This window comes from Rissa tridactyla, chromosome 19 (genome assembly GCF_028500815.1).
Source record: "Rissa tridactyla isolate bRisTri1 chromosome 19, bRisTri1.patW.cur.20221130, whole genome shotgun sequence".
In the NCBI taxonomy this organism is placed as follows: domain Eukaryota; kingdom Metazoa; phylum Chordata; class Aves; order Charadriiformes; family Laridae; genus Rissa; species Rissa tridactyla.
The window spans coordinates 4,774,070-4,795,635 of NC_071484.1; the positions used below are offsets into that span (position 1 = coordinate 4,774,070).

Below are 21,566 nucleotides of genomic sequence, written 5' to 3' on the forward strand. Positions count from 1 at the left end.
GCACACGTGCATACACACATGCATGCACTGCCACATGCATGCGTACATACCTAGGGATGCGCACGCCCATGCACGTACACGCACACACACACATGCACACACACGTGCACACACATGTGCACGCTCACATGCACATGCGCATACACACATGCATGCACTGCCACATGCACGCGTACATACCTATGGATGCGCACACCCATGCATGTACACGCACACGTGCACACACATGCACACACAGAAGCATACACGCGTGCACACACACGTGCACATAACATGCTCATGCTCTCTCGCATGTATGCACACACACGGCCCTGCCTACACACCTGTGCGCGCACACATGCACACACCCACTCACCCACACCCCCACACGCGCGCGCACACACGCACACGCACGTGCATACACACGTGCACACACGTGCACACATCCACATGCACACATACGCACAGGCACACACCCACACACGTGCGCGCACACACACACACTCACCCGCACCCGCACCCACATACGTGCGCACACACATGTGCGCGCACACACACGTGCACACACCCACACACACGCGCGCACACATGTGCACACACACACACTCACCGACACCCACACGCACATGTGCGCGCACACACACATGCACACACACACACTCACCCCCACACACACCCACCGACCCCCACGCACACACACAGACACGCACACACACATGCACACACCCACGCACACACATACACGCGCACACGCACGCACACGCACGCACGCACACGCGCGCGCACATGCTCGTGCTCTCACACACGTGCACACTCACACTCACACACACCCACACCCACGACACACACGCGCGTGTGGGGGGCGCTGGGGCCCGGCCCTTCCCCCGTTGCCATGGCGGCGCGGAGGCCGCAGCGGTCCGCCAGGCCCGGGGGAGGCGGCGGGGCCGGGGCCGGGCGCGGGGGGCGTATCTCGGCCCTCCCGCACCCGCCGCGCCCGGGGGTCGCCGGGGGCCGGAGGGGACCCCAGCGGAGGAGGCCCCGAGGGACCAGGAGGAGGCCCCGAGGGACCCCAGCGGCCCGGCCCCCCCCCCGCTCCCCTCCCCGCCGGCAGGGGGCGCCCTCCCCCGGGGCGCCGCGCTCCCCGGGGCCCCGACCCCCGCTCGGGCCGGCCAGTCCTCCTGGCCCGCAGGGGGCGCTGCGCAGCGCGGGGCTGGGGGGCCGGCTCGCGCGCCGCTCTAGCCGCTGACGGCAGTGGTCGGCGGCGCAAGATGGCGGAGGAGGGCTCGGTTTGCAGCTTCGTTTTCAAGAAGCGGGGCCTGGCGGCGGGCAGGGGCCGGCGCAAGCGGCCCAGCAGCGACCAGGAGCAGGGTGAGGGCCGTCGGGGGTTCGCGGAGGGCCCCGGCTAGCCCGCCGGGTGTCCGGTCGTTACGGTACCCAGGGCAGGCGAGGGAGGTCCTGGTGCCATCCCGGAGTGCTGCTCCTACACGGAGGGGCCTCGCAGCCTTCCCCAGCCGTGCCGATGTCCGTGTGGTGGAGGGGGTGAAGGGCTCTTCCCCGGCCGTGCCAGCGCCCTCGGGGGTTCCCCCGGCCTGCCGCACCTTCCCGTGGGCCTCCCCAGCCCGCAGAGGTGGGAGGCTGCCGGCACAGCCTGCATTTGGGCCGAGGTCCTGCCCCCGGGCACAGCTTTATCTCTGGGTTTTACCCCTCAGAGAGCAGCGGTGAGGAGGGCAGCACGGTGGTGCGGAAGGAGCGGCGGCGGGAGACCCCTAACCCCATGATCCAGAAGGTAAGGGAGTCACAGCAGGGCGCTGCGCCATTCGAGGTGCATGGGTGGTGGCCTGCCGAGCTCAAGCGAGACACAGCGTTGGACCCTTCTGTCCTTCATACCTGCTGTCTTCTTGTCCCTCAGACCAGGAGATGCACGAAGGAGAGGCCCGCGTACGCGCTGAGCAGCAGTGACGACGACGATCCATCAAAGGAGATCGGAGTCACTTACAAATCGACAAGGTCGGCGGTAAGGACTGGGCAAGAATGTGGCTCTAGGGTGTGAGGGCAGGTGGGACTGGCAGATCCCACACTTGATAGAGAGAATTTGCCTCTGCAAATGTGGGATCAGCCATTTCTTCTTTTTTATCTATAGATGCACCTCCCTGTCCCTTCCCTTTTAGTAGACGAGCACTTTGTGCTAGGTTTATTCTCCTGATACCCCCTGCATCCTCAGGAGGCCATCTAAGGTTGGCCGTTCCCTCTTAGAGGTGGGAATTAAAACTCCGAGATACCACTGGATTTGCTCAACATCACGCAAAACTTTCAGGAGAGGGAGCACTTGAATCAGGTTTGCCCTACTGTTGGGTTCGTGTTTTCAGTTTTAGACCATCTTTCTCCACAAAGAATTCAAGGTGACTTAGGTGCTGTAGGAGAACGGGAAGGGAACAGGAGCAGATGGCACCTCTGGGGCTCCAGAACCGTATGGCACCTAAGTTGGATTTTGTTTTAATTGAGGCTGGCTGTAATTATTTGTTTTCTGTGCAGCTGTTCCTGAAGATCTGATAAAACCAGGAACAGGTGTCTGTTTAGTCTATTAAAGAGGAATCTGAACCAGATCCCTGTATTAAAACTGAATGTAAGCCACCCACAGCTGGGTTAAAAGTTCAGACGTAACATCCTGCGTGTAGGCGGGATCGTCTCATGACGGAAGTGTTGGACACAGGAGACCTGAGCTCAGTTTCCAGCTAAGCCGAGGCTGAGCGTGAAGGAGTAAAGTAAGGACAAGCGTTTCCTGCAAGCACTAGGCCGGATCCGGCCCACGGGGGATTCTCCCTGGCAGGTGCTAAGGGGTGGTAGAGACTGGTGGAAGGTCAAGCAGAGCATGCCCAGTACTTGCTCTGTGACCAACCCTCCAGGTAGCCAAGGAGCTCTCTGTCTTGTACAGGTTTTCTCTTCACTGTTGTCACAAGTTCTTCTTGCTTTTCAGAAACCCGTTGGCCCAGAAGACATGGGAGCCACAGCAGTGTATGAACTGGACACGGAGAAGGAGAAAGATGCTCAGGCCATCTTTGAACGCAGCCAGAAAATCCAGGAGGTGAGTCAGACGTGCTCTGTAAGAGTTAATGCTCTGCAACAGGAGAACATGTGTTTTACTCATCCCCCTTCCACACACCAAGAAGAGTTTGAGTCTCTTTCTCCCTGGAAGCTGGAGAAGCCAAGAGCGTAACTCTTGTAAATAGGGGAACTTTCTGGCTTTATTGGCATCTTGGTATTAAGGAAGGCAGGGGTGGGAAGGGAGTCTGGTGTCAGAGAGGTGAAAGCCGATCTGTGTCATGAAGCTTTCCTGACCCTTAATCACCTTTCTTTTTGCTTTCCTAGGAACTGAGAGGAAAGGAAGATGATAAAATTTACCGTGGTATTAACAACTACCAGAAGTATGTGAAGCCCAAGGACACATCAATGGGAAATGCCTCTTCAGGAATGGTCAGGTAGGTTGGGATGAGCCTCGGAGGACTGGGACCACAGAGGAGCTCAGGCACCCTCCCCAAAGGCACCTGTTCGGGGCTTGAACTTTGCTGTTGCTGCCAGCTTCTTTCTGTCTAACGAGTCCGGTGTCTGGTTCTGACCAGGCCCCCAGGGGCCTTCTCCACTGCAGCTGCGCAGCCGGCCTGAGCCTTCTCCCCCCCTTTCAGAAAAGGACCCATCCGTGCTCCGGAGCACTTGCGGGCCACGGTGCGGTGGGACTACCAGCCCGACATCTGCAAAGACTACAAAGAAACTGGGTTCTGCGGCTTTGGAGGTGAGTGGATTTTGCCTGCAGCTGAGCGCGTGCGGCACCGGATCTGCAAAGGGATCCAGTCCAGCTTGTGAGCCCGTGTTTGTGGCACCGAGATGTGCACTTCCTGATTTACAGGCACTTGTTTGCAGAGCTGGTGTGTGATGCTGTTGCAGAGTTGGTTTATGTAACGTTCTAGTCATTTGTGTTAGCCCTTCCGAAAGCTGATGGCCTCTAATCAGTGGCCGTAAGAGTCCTGGGAGGGACCCCTGGGATTTCCAGTGACCCACATTCCCACAGGTGTTCTGGCAGCTGAGGCCATGTGAGGGATGGGATTTCCTGTTCCTTATCCCGCTTCCCCTGTGTGTAAATGCTGGAACTGTCGCTGTGGCACACAGAGCGCAATCCTCAGGGCTTGTTGACCCTGAGAGGGGTCCTGCGCCTGCTCCAGGAGCACAGGCAGGCAGGGAAGCAATCGGGTCTCACCTGCTGGGCAAAGCTCAGGCTGCCCCTGAATGAGGTGTCCAGGTAACAGCTAGGCTGTGCCGGGTAGAGTGTTAATTCTTCTTTCTTTGTGCTGCTCAGACAGCTGCAAATTCCTCCACGACCGCTCGGACTACAAACACGGCTGGCAGATTGAACGGGAACTGGATGAAGGCCGGTACGGAGTCAATGGTACGGCACCACCCCTCTGCTCTCCCTCTCCCTAAGCTAATGGTGGATGAGGCCACCAGGTCTGCCTCTTATCGTGCCCTAAAGTGAATGTGACTTAGGGATACTGGGTCGCTAAGAAGGAAATGGGTCCTTTGCTGTCTCAAACTGCACAGGCCATAAGTTGAATTAATATTAGAGAGAAAGGACTCTATTCCAAAGCTGCGGAACTCACTGCTGCAGGATAACCTCAGGGCCAGTAACAACTGCAGTGCTGAGCAAACCTGCTGCTCTCACATAACCACTGACTGCCACCAGAGCAGATTATTTCCACTGGCTCTCTCTAAAAGGATAGCACTGCTGTTGTATGGGTCCCAACTGGGGACATGTCACCATCTCCTGCCCCCCAGCTGCCCAGGAGGTGGGTTGTTTTCATGCTACATCACATCATTATTTCTTACTCAGTTTCCCAGGTGGCCCGAGGCTCATGAGTGTTGCTCATGAACCGCTGTGCAGCCATGGGGAAGAGGGTGTTCTGTGTTCAGTTGGAGCTGAAGAGTTTGGTGGCAGGTGGTTTGGAAGAAAATATAAAAAATAGGAGGGGGCTGGAGGATATGTCTCTTTATAGCAGCCAGTGGGCGAGGTAGAAAATAATTTGTTCTTGTGAGATGAGCAACAGGCACGCTGGCTCATTAGATCTAATTATATCTCAGTCCCACATGTGTTACTGACATCAGCAACACCCAGATGCCAGAGCTCTATTGTTTCCAGCGAAGATTCAATCCCACCTGCTGTACTCTCTCCATACCTAATATTTCATGCCCCACGCATGGGCTGGTCGGGCTGCCTCTGCTCTTCCTCCAGTCTGGTTAACTTTGTCTTGTGCAGATGAGGAAAACTATGAGGTTAGCAGCGATGAGGAGGATATGCCTTTCAAATGCTTCATCTGCAGAAGTTCCTTCAAGAACCCCGTGGTCACCAAGTAAGTGGGTGTTTTGGCGTGGGGAGCCAAGTGTCTGCTGTCAGTCGAGTCTACTAGTCATTCTGTGTCAAGCCAAATACAAACACTGCCCACAGGCTGGTGGGTGGAACCTGCTTGTTGTCTGCCATGGCTTTCTGGTGGGTGGGGAAATCCTCTGATAACCAGGGAGTCTTGTAACTGCGTCTGGAGCATCTTCTTGGAAGGGATCTCAAGCCTTTGTTGTCTAGGCATCTCTTAAATCTCCACAGATGGTGCCTGATTACATCATCTTTCCCCTCAACTTTGAGATTTTGTTTTCATGCCATCGTTGCTCCTGGACGCTGCATGGCACGCTGCATCGCGTGAGCAGAGCAAGAAGCATGGGGAAGCCAAGAGCTTGCCAAGGCTGAGGAGCAGGCTGGGGGCAGCGTGGACAGGACGCGCTGCCGGCCCTCTCCCACACTGCTGGCTGTCTTCCTGGGAACCTGGCGGCTCTGTGCCATCGCATCAGTGAAGCACTGATGAAACCCCTTCCATGGGGACAATGCAGAGGAAGCTCTGCACGTAGCTGACTTTTGTATCCCCCCAGTAGTCGGTAATTTCTAACTCGTGGGCACAGCAATTGTTTCTGGTGACATGCAGCAGCATCTGTGTCTCCATACAGGTGTAGGCACTACTTCTGTGAGAGCTGTGCCCTCCAACACTACCGCAAATCCCAGCGCTGCTACGTCTGTGACAAGCAAACCAATGGCGTCTTCAACCCAGCAAAAGGTAGTGGGCCCCCGTGGGAGAGGGGGCTTTCAGAGGGAGCATCTGGAGCAGCAAAGGCACCAGCTCCTGAAGTGTCTTCTTGGTGTTTGGCTGGAGCTCATAGCTCCTGGCTGCCAGCAGAGCTTCCTTTAGTGCCGGGAGACACTAAATCATGGCCTGGGTGGCTGCGTAGGTGCAAAATGGGGTTGCCCCGTAGGTTGCCCAGATGGGGAACTCGGGGAGTGTGGCTCCCGGTGGGGGGATGTGCTGCAGGAGCGGAGGTAGCAGCTGGTCTGATGGTCAGTAATGCACTGATGGATTCTCTGACTGTAACATCTGTTGCCCTGGACTCAGCAAACAGTGGTAATTCCTTGCTGAGCCTTTGTGTGGGCAAATGCAGCCGCCCTGGTTCTTGTGGAGATGGGCATCTGCAGGACCTGGGCACCTGGTTTTGGTGTGGGACAGCCCCTGCCCCTGGAGTCTCATCCTGCCTATTCCTGTTTTTCAGAACTCATGGCAAAATTGGAAAAACACAAAGGGGAGGAAGAAGAGGAGGAAGAGCAGCAGCATTCAGACCATGGAGAGGATCCACAATAGCAGAGCACCCTGTTTTGTATGTAGCTGAATAAAGTTTTCATAGGAGGAAAAAAAAAAAAGCTCCCAGCAGTTGCCTTGGGGCCAGCAGCTGTACCCAGCTTGCGTATCCAACCAGGAGCTACTAAAACAGTGTCCCCACCGTGCCAGACTCCCTGCTTGCTGCTCTAAGGCATAAGACAGAACAGGTAAGGTCAGACTCGAGAGTCGTGGCCGAGTATGGCTGTCTACCACCATGCTGCCAGCAGGACCCCAGCAGTTGCCCCCGAGTGCAGCAGTGCACTGGGGAAGGAGGTGTTAAAGGCTGTGCGTTCAGTTACTTCATAACTTCTTTTTTTGACCAAGGTGTTGCTGTTCACTCCTAACTTTGCACGGATGTTGCTTGCTTGGGGTTGCTGTGTAAGCATAAAACTATCTCTAAGTTAATTTAAGTCCATAATTGTTAAGCATTAAGTGAGCCGAAAGCATGGAACGGGATGAGAAATATTAGCTTGCGATAAGTTCATCCTTCACCCTAAAAATGCAAGCTCAGGGGAAGGCAGGCTGGAGTGCTGCAGTTATTTGTGATTTATTATAGCTCAGTGTTTTCCCTCATGTCCTTTCTGCCTGCCTCTTGGTTCCTAGGAGGATTCAAGAGAGGCTTACAATGGCAGTGGGAACACCTCTGTCGAAACATCCCTCTTCTGTGAGGAAACCCATCTCCTCCAAACCATCCCTAACTCGGTCCCAAAGGTTTTATGCTGAGTGTTACCGTGTTTTTTTCTTGCTGTAAGTACCAGTGACCTAGTCTGTGCTCAGGCTTGTGGGAGAGGGATAAGGATTTTTGCAAGCTGCAGGCTTCATAACAAGATAGGAAATTAAGATCTACTTACTATAATACAATTAAAGCGGGAGCCAAACCTGGTCCTAGAGAGGAAGCAGAAGTGGGCTCGTCCTTTCTGGTAGAGCCTGCCCTTACAAACGCCCCTGCTCTGGCAGAATGAGTGCGTTCTACTGAAGCTTTCAGAAGAGAGCAAGAGCGGTTGTTTGCAGCTTCTTGCTTTAGTTTAAAGAAATACAGTTTTGAAACACGAAGGCAGTTGCAATTAACAGTGCTGCAAGCTCCCGGGTGAGCTGTACACCAGCAGCTGCCTTCAGCTGGGTACGTTCTAATGGCACCCAGCTGGGGCGCAAGCAGCAGCCTTTGAAGTAAGGAAAGGAGAAGAGAGTAAGCATGCACAGCCAGCCTGTGTCATCACTTGTGATCCATTCCATCATCTTGCAGCAACAGCAGACTTAAAAAAAACAACTTCAGAAATATTTTATTTGTTTTGGCAAAAAACTAGAGTAACAAACTTTATCTGGGTTCAAGTACAGTTTATAAACACAAGAAGGACCTGTTGCCAGCACCGCTACTCCCATCAACCACACCTACAGGACTGGATTCTCAGTGCTTCGTTACAGAGTAGAAAGACATCCAGCACCCATGGTCCTTGGAAGGGTCAAACTAAAAGCCTTAAATACACCTCCAAAAAACAAATACCATGGACTGGGGGAGAGCTGCCACGGCAGCAGGGCAGAGTCACACAGCCGTGAATCAAGGGGAGCCACGTGAGAAGCAAGCTTTTACCTGTCAGTCAGACAGGGAAGGCAGAACAGCAATGGTAATGGAAGGCTTAACATCAGTTCTGTACATGATGTTGAAGGAGGAGTTGTGAGCAAGAGGATTTAGCATGAAAATGGACTTATTTTTCCTCTGTGCCAGGGTAAGTCACGGAGAACAAGCTGGTATGAGTGTTATGTGCTGTGAAACCAGCCCAGCTAACGGGAGGCTCAACAAGATGTGCTGTAGGGATAAAAGAGCTGGTACGTTGTACGGGCGTACACACTCGCTTTGGTGACCCAGGCAGCCATGGGAGGAGATGCTGGAATGCCCTGTCTGACCTGGAGTTCAGAGTGCTCAGCCTCAAGTGAGAGGAGTCTCTTCAAAAGCTCTCTCCAGAACTGGAAGATAAGAATCCAGTGCTGCAGAGGAATTCCTGATGCAGCAGATGTGCCTGGAACAGAATCTGGTCATCTTCGATCTCCCATTTTCTATCACAAAGCAGTGACTAAATTTAAGAACATAATCCCTTTTTTCTCCACCCTCCAAACTCACCCTGTAACAGTACTCGGACTAGTTCTAAGAGAATGCCCAAAACTAAGAGCTGCCTGCCTCCCCTTAACTCTAAGGCACCCTTAAAAGAGAAAGAACCAAAGAGGGTAGGGACATGCAGCCTTCGACTGTGATACGAGGAAGCCAGTGATTTTTAGAAACACATAAATAGAGACTAAACAGACTCACTCAACCCATTCAAGTGATCTACCAGCACTCAGCTGTGAGAACTGGGGCTCTGGGCACTGCACCATCTGGAATACTCCACAGTTCCTTGGGGTTGATCCTTTTCCAGCTCAGGTCTGTCCCATTTGTTTCCAGGCTACTTCCTAAGTAAAGAGGCAGCTGAAGTTCCTTCCCAAGGACCTGTAAACTCTTCTATGTGTAACATTCATCACCTTTTATGAACAGGACCAATAAATTACAATGTCCAGAAAGCTGCTCCAGAACCAGGTGGAGTCCTTGTTTTTCTAGAATTCCCAGTCATCCACATCCAGCTGCTCCAGGTTTGACACCAGCCCAAAAATGCCACTGGGATCCTGGGGCCGCGTTCCTTCAAAACTGGTGATTGGGGTGACAGGGCGCAGAAGTTCAGGGAGTGCTTCAGAAGCACGGCGCTTGATCTGCACAGAAAGGAGAGAAGGGGGCTGCTGAAATGCTTCCCTGCAATCGCCCGTCACAGACAAGCAACAACAGTGCGTGGTTATGGGTAGAAAGTAAGAATACAGTATTATCCTCCCACCTGCACAGAGAGATATGCAGGGCTTTCGCACTGCGTGTCGTAACAAGGAAGTGCTTTGCATACAGTCTTGCCAGTAGCTCTTGGGTACCGTAGTGGTCCTGATACTCCCCTCAGGGAAACAGCCCCCCGACCCTCAGCTCAGAGCAAGCCAGACAAATCATCCCGGGGGCAGGAGAGCCTCTGCCTTTTCTCATGCCAGGGCTGGAGCTCGCCAACCTGCTGCACAGCTGGAAGCAATGCACAGGCCACCTCGGTTTGCTCTCAGTAAGGACGAGGTTAGGACTGCCTTGCCGCCGCGCTCCGTGGGTGAAAAGCTTCTGGCATACAGGACGGGCAGATTTATGTCCTCCTAGAAAAGCCAGTTCCCCTCCCAGAACAATGTGAGGATCACCAAGCTGCACTACAATTAAGACACCCAACTGACGTAATCCTTTCAGATCACAGAAAATTCAGCAACTCGACATTCCCACCCTCAGGTTCAGTGACACAGCAAGACAACAACTACAGAAAAGCCACTGTTCTTTATCTGCAGATTAAATGAGTTCCTTACCTGCTTGAAAAAGGGATGATTAAGCAGCGTGCCTGCACTTGGCCTGTAGAAGGGAGTTAGAATAAAGTAAGCACACAAGAAATTGCATCAATGTTTAAAGTCAGTCAGTGGAACAAAGAAAAAACCAGGGTCCTTCCTGCCTCAGCTATAGGATATCTGCCTTTTGTAACCGGTAGCACTGTTTATTATGTTCACGTGATGTTTTATGCAAGCGGTTCAGCCTTCTGTGCAAGTTACCTACTTGTACACCCCAACATTTGGTCAAGGTAAAGTTTCTGAACAGTGTGGTGTGCTAGGGAAGTTTGTCATGGCTAAAGATGACCTCACACTCCCTACAGAGGAAAATACAGTTCCTGATCACTTTCCATCGATATCCTCCGCTGGCTGAGCAGCAGACATTCGCAGTGATGGGAACTGGGTAAACAGGGCCTCACAGGGACCAGAAAGTCAAGCTGTTCAGTTTATTTTCCTGACATGTAGCACCACTCTACCCCCCAAAGAAGGCTGCAGAGTAATTCTTCTGGCTCTCTTATAGAAAGTGTCTAAAAGCGTTAACACCGCTCTTGGTTTACATACTTGGACTGCTCTTCTCAATGCACGCAGCACATTCTCACTCCACTCCACTTTTGGAAGGAAATTCAAATACCCTCTGCTGGCTCTCACGGTTTCATCAGCCCTAGAATAGCACAGGTCCACGAAGAGCAGCTTTCACCTGGCTTTACCTGAAATCGGGGTTCCGCTGGAGGCACTGCTCTACAAAGTTATGGAAGTAGGTGGAGAAGGTCCGAAGATAAGGGTGCAGGGCTGGCTCTCCGTTGGCCGCTCTCACATTGCTAATAGCCATGCTCTCGCCCATCCCATAGTTAGCACTTGAACGGGAGGTTTTCATAGTCAGCTCATCAGCAGGAATTGTGGTGGTGTCTAGCAGGCAGGGAACAGTTCCATTCAGTTTTTCCAAGAGCATCTGTAAGAGAAGGGGCATAAACAACATCACACACACAAAAAGACCAGATGATTAATATTTCTCAGTGGATTTCTAACGTCCTCCGAATTTGGACGTGACCATTCTGACACCAGAGGTTCAATACAGAAGCACTGCAGTTCTATGAAAAAAGCTGCAATGAGATGGGAAATCAGGAAGGCACGGCACCCTCCTGTCTTCACAGCCCAGTGCAGCAAGGCAGTTCCCCGTGCCAGGATGAAGGATGAGAAAGGAACAGCTTTTAAACCTTACCTGAGTAGAAGGCATGTCTTTAAATGGTACGTGTCCATTTGCCAGCTCACAGGCTGTTATCCCTACACTGTAAATGTCAGATTTTGCATCGTAACCCTGGAGGTTCTAGATGAAAAGGAAAAGAAAAATTAGCCTTGTGGACTTACACGTGATGCATGGGCAATGCCCATGCTTCAATATGCAGAACAGCACCCCAAAATGATTAGAGCAGAAATACAACCCACGTATAGGCTGGTTTATTGTGGTGGTGGTAGTGGTTTTTTTGTTAAGACACACAGTTAAGGGCAACATTTATTTAACCGAAATGAGCTAGCTGGTAGGGATGGCATCCACCTTAGGGTAACCGGCATTTAATGTAACACTTCGATAGTGGGAAGAATCTGTAGAGGTACCTACAAGAAAACTATTCAGTGAAACAGAGATCAGATCAAATTCTACCCACTCGCCCTGCGCCTCCCCCAAATCTCTTTCCTCTAGCCTCTCCCCTTCCTTTTCCTTGGATTTGCATGCACTTTCCTCTGGAGGGAAAGAAAAGACAATGCCGTAACACAGGCTTCTCAGCAACTGCCCCTTTTGACAGGAATACAGGTTTCCCCTTGCTAGGGGTCATTGGTTTTACGGGAAAAAGGATAGAAAAAAAAAAAAAGATAAAGCTCATAATGAGAAAAAGTAGCCTTGTGGCTTTTGTTGTGTCCCCCACCACACCTCCTAAACATGCCATAAGAACTCAGAAAATTATACAGATACCATATAACACTAAAAACTAGGATTTTTTTTTTAAACACACCTGCTGCAAGACTTCAGGACTGAGCCAAGGCAGGACTTTGATGCTGTATTTGGGGAAGTCATGAACAACCTTGAGTCGCTGCCCATGGTTGATCATACTTAGATTACTTCGCAGGCCAGAGAGGTACACCTTCCCATCCACAGAAATCAGGATATGGCTGGCTTTAACACTCCTGAAAATAAGTAAAAACAGTCAGCTTCTCTGGCCTCAAATGAGTTAATGTTCCTTACAGCTTTCCCAGAAAGGCTTTGTGCGGAAGGGCACTGCAAAGGATTTAAGGCAGGCACAGGCAAGCTGAATTTCTTGTACAGTGCATATAGTAAAAGTAGTAACAACCAATAACCTCAAACTTTCAGCATCTGAAATTTAAGAAAAGGGATGCATCAGAGAAGAGGAAAAATATGCTAAGGCGTGGAGACAGTGATTTAGAAAGAGACTAAGAGAAGCTGTAGTACTAAACAGAAATTCATCCTTAGTAAGCACCCATGGAAAGGATAAAAACCTCAGCTCAAAGTGCAGGACAATACTTGATCAGCCTCCTACCAGGAGTCTGAGACTCCTATCAACCATCCTGAATGCTGCGCAAAACCAGCTTCTACAAACGTTAACAGGACTCTATTCACTTTGCAGGTTCCCAAACAATGTTTCTGTGGCAAGGAGGAGTGCAGGACTGAAGGTTATGGACACAGGACCTTTAACAGGAACAGGGCAAATAACCACTCCGCCACTGCCAGTCTCAATTTGGAGACTATCAGTAGTATCTGAGCAGAGCCTTAACAAGTCAGCCTGTCAACACGAGCTGCAGTTGTGATTTTAGATACACAATGGTCTTTGGGATAAGTTTGTTCCACAGTGACGCTTTCACGCAGTTTAGTAAAAGCAAAAATACAATTTTTCGTAAGTACCAAACTGACTTGCTCTAACAGCAAAGCAATACAAAACTTAATAATGCATTCCGCATCTCTTGAACTATCCACTCCGCTCTAATGATGAGCAGTATTTCTGAGAACTTCCAACAGAAGGAAAATAGGTGGCCTTTTTTTTTTAAATACCTATGTACATAGCCCATATGGTGGATGTAGTCAAGTGCTTTCAATACGCCTTGGAGGATGTATGCGATAGCCAGTTCGCTCATCCCATCCATAAAATGGGTACAGATTAGATCTTTTGCAGAACCTAAAAAGAAACAAAACACCTCTTAATTGGTCAGAAAAAAAACCCCAAGGATACTTCAGCTCTTAAATTACGTTTCACAGAATGTGATGGTCAGACAAAGGTATTCCCTCTCCACCTACCATAGGCCATGAAAGATGTCACTACCCATAGCTCATTGTCAGCTATGAAAGTTGCTTTGTACGGCACAATGTTAGGGTGGTTGAAGAGCTTGGAAACATGAAGTTCCCCCTAAAATTAAAAAAAAAGATATTTTGATTCAATTTAGTAAATGCAGAAATATGAGTACCGTATTGCTAAGCACTGCGCCTGCTGTCTGTGCTCTCCTAAACTTGCATTACGGTATTAGTGGATTCGCGTTACCTGCAAGAATGTGACCATTTCATTTGTGCAGGCCTCCAAGTTCACTCTTCTGACTGTGACATACTCTCCTGTGGGTTTATACCTGGCCAGGTTCACAACCATCAAGTCTTCGAAGCCTCTGCCTGAAAGAAAAGGCATTAAAGCTTCAGCAATATCTCTGGAACCACACACTTCTGGAAAACTCCTCCAGTCCTTGACCCTTAAATAATCTTTATGCTCATTTACTAAAACTATTTTGGCCTTGTGAAAAAGGGTAATCGTTCCATCAGATACCACCTTCCTTGGCATGTATCCCATTAAGAGAAAACCTCCTAGCCAGTAATATTATCCTGTCTTTCAAGTTCAGAACTGAGGTAGAAATAAAATGATTAGGCCACAGCCCCATCAAGGACAGGGACAGGTTTCAAGCTGCTTCTGCTGACTTTGTACTTCACACTCAGTATCGTTAACCCACCACATGCCTCTTTCAATTGAAAGCCTCTAGGACTGGCATCTCATTTTTTATTAAAGTAATTTTAAGATCAAAGAGGACAGGAATCTAATGTAAAAAATAAGCTATCAATCAAGAAAAGGCCAACAAATACGCAGCAGTTATTTTCTTTGTGAAGCGGACTTCCAATCCTCTAGCCCACGAGTAGCATTACCTATGATAGTGAGCAACTCATAACAGCTGCTGTCTGGTAGGAAGTTGCTCATGGTGTCCCTTTTAGGGGAAGAAGCTATCGACTCGGAGCTCGCCTCATTTGCCTGGGGTGAAAAAAAAAAAAAAAAAAAGTCAGGTCAAGAGAAATAAAGAACATGTGCTGGAAAAATCATCTGCTCCTTATATTATCATACACCTTAAAATAAAAAGACAGTACTGAATATAGAAGAGAGAATTTAATTGTTGTTAAAATAATTTTAAATAGTATTTTATCAATTGAAATCCAGGAGATGCCTCATTTCAGAAGATCCAGACATCTGTGTTTCAAAACATGTAACCATAACAAGTAGGTTCTTAATTACAGCAAGCTAGAATTTCTTGAGGAATATTTGGATAAAGCCAATTACTATTCCCCAGGACAGCTTAAGCACTGCTTTGTGGTAACTACCTTTCTCCGCTTACTGTGCCACCATCCTGTTGCCTCAGCAAAGGCCAAAGGAAAGCTTGTTTATAGCACTTCTCTGCACGGTGGCGGTCAGCATTCCTGTCTGCTGCTGGGGCTTCTGGTTTTCAGCTGCTGATCTGTGATAAGACCAGCGCAGCTGAAGCTGCTTAGCTGAATGGTGGAATGACAAACTAACTTAGCCCAAGATATGAAGATCAGACACACATGAGAAGAGAAGCTCCAAATGAAAGCAAAAACTGCAAAGCATTAGTGCTTATAGGGAAAAAAAAAAAAAAAAGGAAAAAAGAAGGGAAAAACCCCACACCACAGAAGGAAGCAGCACTCCCAAGCCTGTCATTTTTCTTCACTACATCTGACATAAAGCTACCTGCTTTATTTACATACACATAAATCTTTCCAAGCAGGATTTTGCAGAAGACAAACTTCAATGTTCTTGCAAGTTCCGTTATACCTGCCAACTCCCTCAAATTTCCAAAGTCACAAGGAGAGCATCCTAATGGGGATCCAAATTTATTTGGTGTCTAAGATTGGATTTAGTTATCTCAAATTTCCAGCACATTAACTCCTCCTGACATTTGGAACTCCAGCTCATTTTTTCCACCTCATTCTTCATCAACTGCAAATGCCCTTTATCAGACCTTTTCTCATGGTACATGAAGCAGAAAAGGCTTGTGCATTTTCCTATAGTGACAGCAAATACTCTTTTTTCCATCACTGAAAGATGGAAACAACACAGTGACAGCTGAAAAACAAGGAACTTGCTATTCTACACTCAGTCCAGGGTAAATGTAGTGCAATAAACACAGACATGAATTTGCTATAAATTACTTTTGGGTGCCTAAGTATATTTTGGGAGTAAGCTAACAGTCAGTCTTCCCAAGTTCCACCTTTTCAGCTGACTTTGAAAAGCACGCGTTTCACCTCTCTCTCCCTACATTTAAAATAGGTATATTTTTCAGTTAATGGAAAAGGCAAAACTTAAGATTTGTGAACAGTGCTAGGGTATACTTTCAGCTCAAACAACTCCAGCACAGCAACTCAGTCGTGTTTCATGATAGCTAACCCCTGAGATCTCAGCAGTCCCAAATCCTTTATTCTAGTTGTAACATTACACAGTGCTGTTCCTGGGCTGAGAACAGGCAGCAACTTTCCATTCACGATTTCAAACTTCTGTTAAAGATGCCTGTCAATTCTGATCTCAATTGTATCATTCATTACTTCTTCCAGCAATTTCACACAGTTCTGTCAACAGCAGATTGCCAGGAGAGACACACAGGCAGATGGAAACCTCTGAAGCAGAAAGGCACCACCAAGGAAATGAAAGCGGGAGGCTCTGATAAGCAGCGTTATGGAGCGATGACAGCTGGTGAAACACTGAGCAATATGTAAGTGGTTTGCTTTAATAAAGTCCACTCCAGATATAGCATAAGCCAACAAAACAGATGCAGAAAATTAAAAAAAATTTAATCTTATTAATGGTGTAGGCTGTTTCAACAGTAATGGAACAATACGGTAAATTTCCTTTTTAAAAGTCTTCCAGTACATCAGAGGTCTTCACTCACCTCTCTTCATGTTAGCAGTGACCAATAACTGAGAGTTAATGCAAAAGGAGCTCTACCAGAAATTTATCAACATCATAGAAGAGTTTAAAAAAAAAAGTTAAACTGAAATGTCATTTATGAAATACTGCAAAAAAGCTCCTCAGTGGTTTCACACAGGACAACTTTTGGTGTATGGTCAAAAGCAAAAGCAGTTGCAAAATGAAGTCAGATATGACTAGCTTTATGGCACGACATTCATTAAGAGCTAGCTTTCCGGCTTGTTGATTTGATTTTAATTTGAGATAGATTTAAGGAAATTAATCTTTGAAAGGCAACTACTGTTACAAATGCCATAAGAAAATCAGTTATGTGATGCTAGTGAGGATCTGCATTTGCCAAATGACATTCATCTGAGTTAGGAAGAGGGAATATCGGTTCTGTTCTGCTGCCTTCCTCTCCACCTCCTCATCCCCTCACTTACTTTCAGCATAAGCAAGAAAAATTTTCCTCCCATCCCTCTCTCCAAATTATTTACCTTCTTCTATAGCCCTGCTGGAAAAAGTAACCTTTTATTTAAATGTAAAAATCAAAATGAGAGTCAGCAATATCACCGCAAAGGTGTCCAAACCCCAAGTGAATACTGTAACAAAACCAAAACAGATGCTAATCTCAGTTTGCTTCCAGTCCAGCATATGTGTAACACTCAGCAATTTAAAAAAGGTGTGAATTTACTTGACTTTATACAAAACATTCCATATACATCTCATATTTTGAGCTTTGTTTGTGCCAGTAAATTACAGACACTGGCACAAAAATCAATTACAAGCAGCTTGAACTGACACAGTTATAATCAAATCACACATAATTCATGTTTGTAATTAGCTTAAACTAGAGCAACACCTGCACAGAGAAATGTTTCAATATGGTGTGGGCAGTTGGGAAATAATTTAGACAAATATATTCTATTGTAAGTTGTGTTGAGCATTGTTCATTACGAAACGGATAGTGTGCAATCAGGGTCTGCAAAACAAAAAGCATCAAGGTACAGTTCTCAACTGCCACATTTTGGCTTTACGTTTTTGAACAGACATTCCATGTTTGCTTGTGATTTTAATTTTTAAGAGGCAAAGCTCTCTAAGCATGCATGGAATTGGCTCTGAAGATGACCAGACGAGAGGAGATAAAGTCACTTCAAGCTGAAAATTACATGATATTTGGTTTTGATGTTGGAGCCTCTGTTGTGGCTGCTCTACAGGGAAATCAGAACCAACGTGTTCAGAAGGGAACCCTGGTTTTGAATGGAGCACATGAAATTTTTTGAGCCTAGTTTTCAGAAGTCCCATAAACTAACCTCTTCCTTTTATTCTAAAAGACAGTTATAAGAGATTAGCATCTCTGAAGAATCAGATCTAAATCATCTCAAAAACAAGACCCCTGGGGGGATGGGGGAACGACGACGCAAATACAAATCCAAGAGATTAAGTTTAAAGTTTTGCCTTGTGACATACAGTTTGAAAACCACACACCAAAATCTCCACTCCAGGGTGAAACCTGTTTCCACACTTGTAGAGCTAAATATAGAGATGAAATATATAACTAAGGTAAAAAGAAAAATCAAACTTCCACAAGGAATAATCTCCATGCAATGAACCACAGCACCACAGCCTGCAAAAGTCACTTACTTTTCTCCGAGAGTCACCCGGAGGCTGCTCTGGAGTAAAGAAATTAATTGTTCACCATGTTGTGTTCAACAGATACCCATTAAAAATAGAGTTGGAAAACTGAGTAAATAACCCTGCACGATACTTCTTGATACCAAATATATACAATATTTTTTAGACAAAGACATTTAATTTACACATAAGGTTGCAGCACTAAAAATAATCCAATGGTAGTACAGGTATGGGAACTAGAGATTCAAATAGTGCTACTGTTCATATATTCAACATAAATGTAAGGTTACAATTTTCTTACTATACCTCTAAACACAATTTCAAAATGACATATCTAATTCGCTTACATACAGAAGAGACTATCTAAAGTTTATTTAAAGTAGTGAAAATTCTTTCACTCCACCTGGAAGCTCAAGATCTAGACATCTTTCCTATGCTCTGATTGCTTTCCATGTCACTGACCAGGAATCACGCATCCTAGTGGGCAATTTTGCTCCTTATGCGCAAAGCAGAACAGAAACCAATCAGCTCTCCTGCAGGCACACTGGGGAGCTATCATCAGAGTTTCAAAATCCATTTTTACTTGAAATGTTATAATTAACCTTCCCAAACCCTAAATCTCTATTTTGCATAGGAAAAAAGTGATTATGCTCAGAAATCCAGAATGCAGGGTCTGAAAATAGTACTGCCATCAACATGAAACTGATTTCCAAATAACTTGCTAGATCTCGGACGCTTCCATGTTAACTTTATATGGTTAGCCCACTTGAATAACCAGATCTGGTGCTACAACCAGATCTATTCATCTCTTTTACTGTTAAGATACATACAACCAAACTCACAGACCTTGCAGCTAAAATAAAACATTTCTAACAATGTCATGTAACAGGAGGAAAACTTACCTCCAAACAGTTCGAACTCTCTTAAGCCTTCAACAATGAATTTTTCAGACACCCACCGCTGAGAGAAAGAAAAAAATCCCCCAGACAATTAGGTATTCCATCTAGAGACAAGTTTCTTTTCCCTTTCCCCCATAAAAAAAACATAAGAGAATCATAGCACTTCAAGGATTTTACTGTGGTCTGACACTGATTAGCTGCAACATCAGAGCTACATCCTTACTTCGGACAAGGATATTCTCTCCTTGTGCCACTGCGATGGCAGGCACCCAGCAACCACAGAGGTGCTGTTGCTTTTCCTGACCAGCATGCACTTGCAATAAAGTTAACATCATTTTAGATCACTCAAACAAGAACTGTTACACATGCACAGACAGCAAAAATAATAAGCACACTACAACTCCCTTATATAGGCAAATAAAAGTTATTTGCTTCGGTGTAACAGGGTTAAAACCAGCTTTAACTATTTACAATTAGGTGATGTCTTAAAGAACTTAAATATTTTGGCTACATATCTATTGACTGAATGATGCAAAATTAGAACACAAGTATTTTAAAGCTGCTATTCTCTTCCCGAATTCATGCTTAAGATTCAGAGCAAGCATTAGGTTGTGCAGAGAAATGTTTCTACCAGTCCATTCAACTCTGATTCAAAGAAAAATATATATAAGCGCACAATAGAATATGCAATTTTAGGCTTGCAGAGTGTTGATCATGAAGTTAGCATTACATAAGCAATCACAAACACTCCAACACTAGAATTTGTCTACTCAGTAAAATAACTGAAAAAAATAGCTTATGTTTTTCAGTGCAAGGGAAGCCAGTCCTAGAAAGCACCAATGAGTCTTTAGGTGATGATGACTCAAAACTCCTATATAACAATATCATTTTAAGGCATAAAAAGTGGTTTTCTCGCATGAAACGACCTCACTTAAAAATGCAGAATTAAACAAAGCTGTTGTGTTTAGCTTTCCAAGCTAAGTTTAGAAAAACAGAAACTCTGGATGGTGCAACACAGGTCAGACAGTAACTTCTTAAAGAAAGGCAGGAAATACTCAGCATTACCGCACTTTTTCTTAATTGCGAGGCTTATTACAAACCCCTTGCACCGCACAGCAAGGAGATGCAGGTGTGCAAGCAATAAATACTTCGGCGCAGGGCCTTTTTAACTAGTACCTAGCTTGCACAGCGATACCCTGCCCTATAATTAGCACGTTTTCATGCGTTTTTAAGGTGCTTTCCAGGAGGCCGGCCCCGCCGCCGCTCCTCTGCACAAGCGCAAGGCAGACTCTCCCGACAGGCCGGCGTCTGAGGGAAGCTGAAAGGTGTTGAACACTCACCCTAATCCGTTCGGGTTTACTTACAAGAAAAGACATGGAATCCGCCTTTGTGTTACCACACGCAGCTCGTAAAAGGACGGGCAACCTGCAGGCACAACAACAGCGGGTCACCCCCTCACTGAGCCCCGCCACGGCCAGCGCTCACCCGAGGCCCGGCAGCCCTAGGCCGGGAGGGCCCTACCGGAGCGGGGGCGGCCGGTAAGAACCGCCCGGGCCCCTCAGAGCAGCGACCTCCCTCACAGGGCAGCGACCTCCCCGCCGGTCCCCCCTCGGCCCCTCACCCGTTCCTCAGGCTGCGGCCGCCGCTCACCGGCAGGAGACGCTGCGCGTGTGACGCCAGCACGCCGCGCCACGTGATGCGGCTCGCACGCAGGTCGCGCGCGTGACGTCAGCTCGGAGGCACCCGCCCGCAGGAGCGGCGGGAAGCGGCCGGCGCCATGTTGGTTCCATCAACGAGCAGGCGAGGCCTCGCCCCCGCCATCGGTGCTGCTGCAGCGCCCGCACGGCCCCGGCATCAAAGGCAGGGGACAAGTCCTCCATCTCCACCCACCCCCGCCCGCACAAGGGGAGAGATGCTTCCTCCAGCTATGGGCCCTCTCCCAGCAACCACAGCCCTCCCAGGGAGCAGGTCCTGGTGGATCCTGTCCAGCAACACGGCTACTGCGTATAGAAAACCTACACTGAAACCTACCCAGGACAAAGGGGGCTTCGAGATTCTACTAGATGAAAGGAACAACGGACTCCATCCAAGTAAAGTAGGCAAGCGGAGTGTTTCAATTACATTTTACTCTTCATTAGATTGTTCATTTGAATGTTCATATTACAAAATTAGCTGCCATGGCCCACAAACATATGGGACTTCAGGAAAGCTGTCCACTTACTCAAAAGAGCACAAACTAGTATTTCCTTTCAGAGAATTGTGTGAAATAATACCGTATTAATCTTTAAAGCTAAATAGTGCTAAAATTTCACATAATCTACATTAGTTTTGTTTTTAAATAATTTTACCAACCATTATAAAATTAATGTATTTGCATGTATCAGATTACAGACATTTGCATTTAAATCAGTGTGAAGTATCCCATGCTGGAACAAGAAGTTTAAGCAATTGCTGTTTCAACAGCAGCTCATTCTTATTGCCTCAGAATCAAGTTTGCACAAAGTACTGAACAAGAAAATGCAAGACATTGTTTCCCCACAAAACTGTTAAAAGTCTGTTACAAGCAACAATAAAACGCCTTCAAGACAAGAAGCATTTATAAAATGCAGTGCGCTCTCAGTTAGCGAAGTGCTTGCACAGGGGCATTCACTTCATTCTCTCCA

The 21,566-nt window shown here is 47.5% G+C and overlaps 2 protein-coding genes across 13 annotated transcripts; one reads left to right on the forward strand and one right to left on the reverse strand.

Annotated features, from left to right (window-relative positions):
* Positions 1–1,216: 1,216 nt before the first annotated feature.
* On the forward strand, positions 1,217–20,321 carry LOC128919159 (E3 ubiquitin-protein ligase RNF113A-like). 5 transcript variants are annotated; one of them, XR_008469845.1, is made up of 11 exons: positions 1,217–1,347; positions 1,689–1,765; positions 1,889–1,993; positions 2,954–3,061; positions 3,346–3,455; positions 3,660–3,766; positions 4,328–4,417; positions 5,282–5,375; positions 6,019–6,125; positions 6,613–6,886; positions 16,018–18,002. XR_008469845.1 is itself a non-coding variant. In XM_054224222.1 (11 exons), exons 1-10 carry the CDS (start codon positions 1,248–1,250, stop codon positions 6,699–6,701), a joined length of 987 nt encoding a protein of 328 aa, XP_054080197.1. In that variant the 5' UTR covers positions 1,217–1,247; the 3' UTR covers positions 6,702–6,717; positions 16,018–16,036. The 5 variants fall into 5 exon arrangements, 3 of the variants coding, with proteins under 3 accessions (XP_054080197.1, XP_054080196.1, XP_054080198.1); XR_008469846.1 differs by lacking the exon at positions 16,018–18,002 and adding an exon at positions 12,776–13,611; XM_054224222.1 differs by having other exon boundaries at positions 6,613–6,717; positions 16,018–16,036.
* Positions 7,974–20,585, reverse strand: STRADA (STE20 related adaptor alpha). Of its 8 annotated transcripts, XR_008469843.1 has the most exons (14): positions 20,525–20,566; positions 20,244–20,328; positions 18,907–18,964; positions 18,014–18,042; positions 14,326–14,428; positions 13,682–13,803; positions 13,441–13,549; positions 13,198–13,321; positions 12,146–12,317; positions 11,359–11,463; positions 10,847–11,088; positions 10,125–10,167; positions 9,575–9,974; positions 9,378–9,455 (listed from the first exon to the last, which is right to left on the reverse strand). XR_008469843.1 is itself a non-coding variant. In XM_054224215.1 (13 exons), exons 2-13 carry the CDS (start codon positions 20,277–20,279, stop codon positions 9,303–9,305), a joined length of 1,272 nt encoding a protein of 423 aa, XP_054080190.1. In that variant the 5' UTR covers positions 20,280–20,328; positions 20,525–20,585; the 3' UTR covers positions 7,974–9,302. The 8 variants fall into 8 exon arrangements, 6 of the variants coding, with proteins under 6 accessions (XP_054080190.1, XP_054080189.1, XP_054080192.1 ...); XM_054224215.1 differs by lacking the exon at positions 9,575–9,974 and having other exon boundaries at positions 7,974–9,455; positions 20,268–20,328; positions 20,525–20,585; XM_054224214.1 differs by lacking the exon at positions 9,575–9,974 and having other exon boundaries at positions 7,974–9,455.
* Positions 20,586–21,566: the final 981 nt, after the last annotated feature.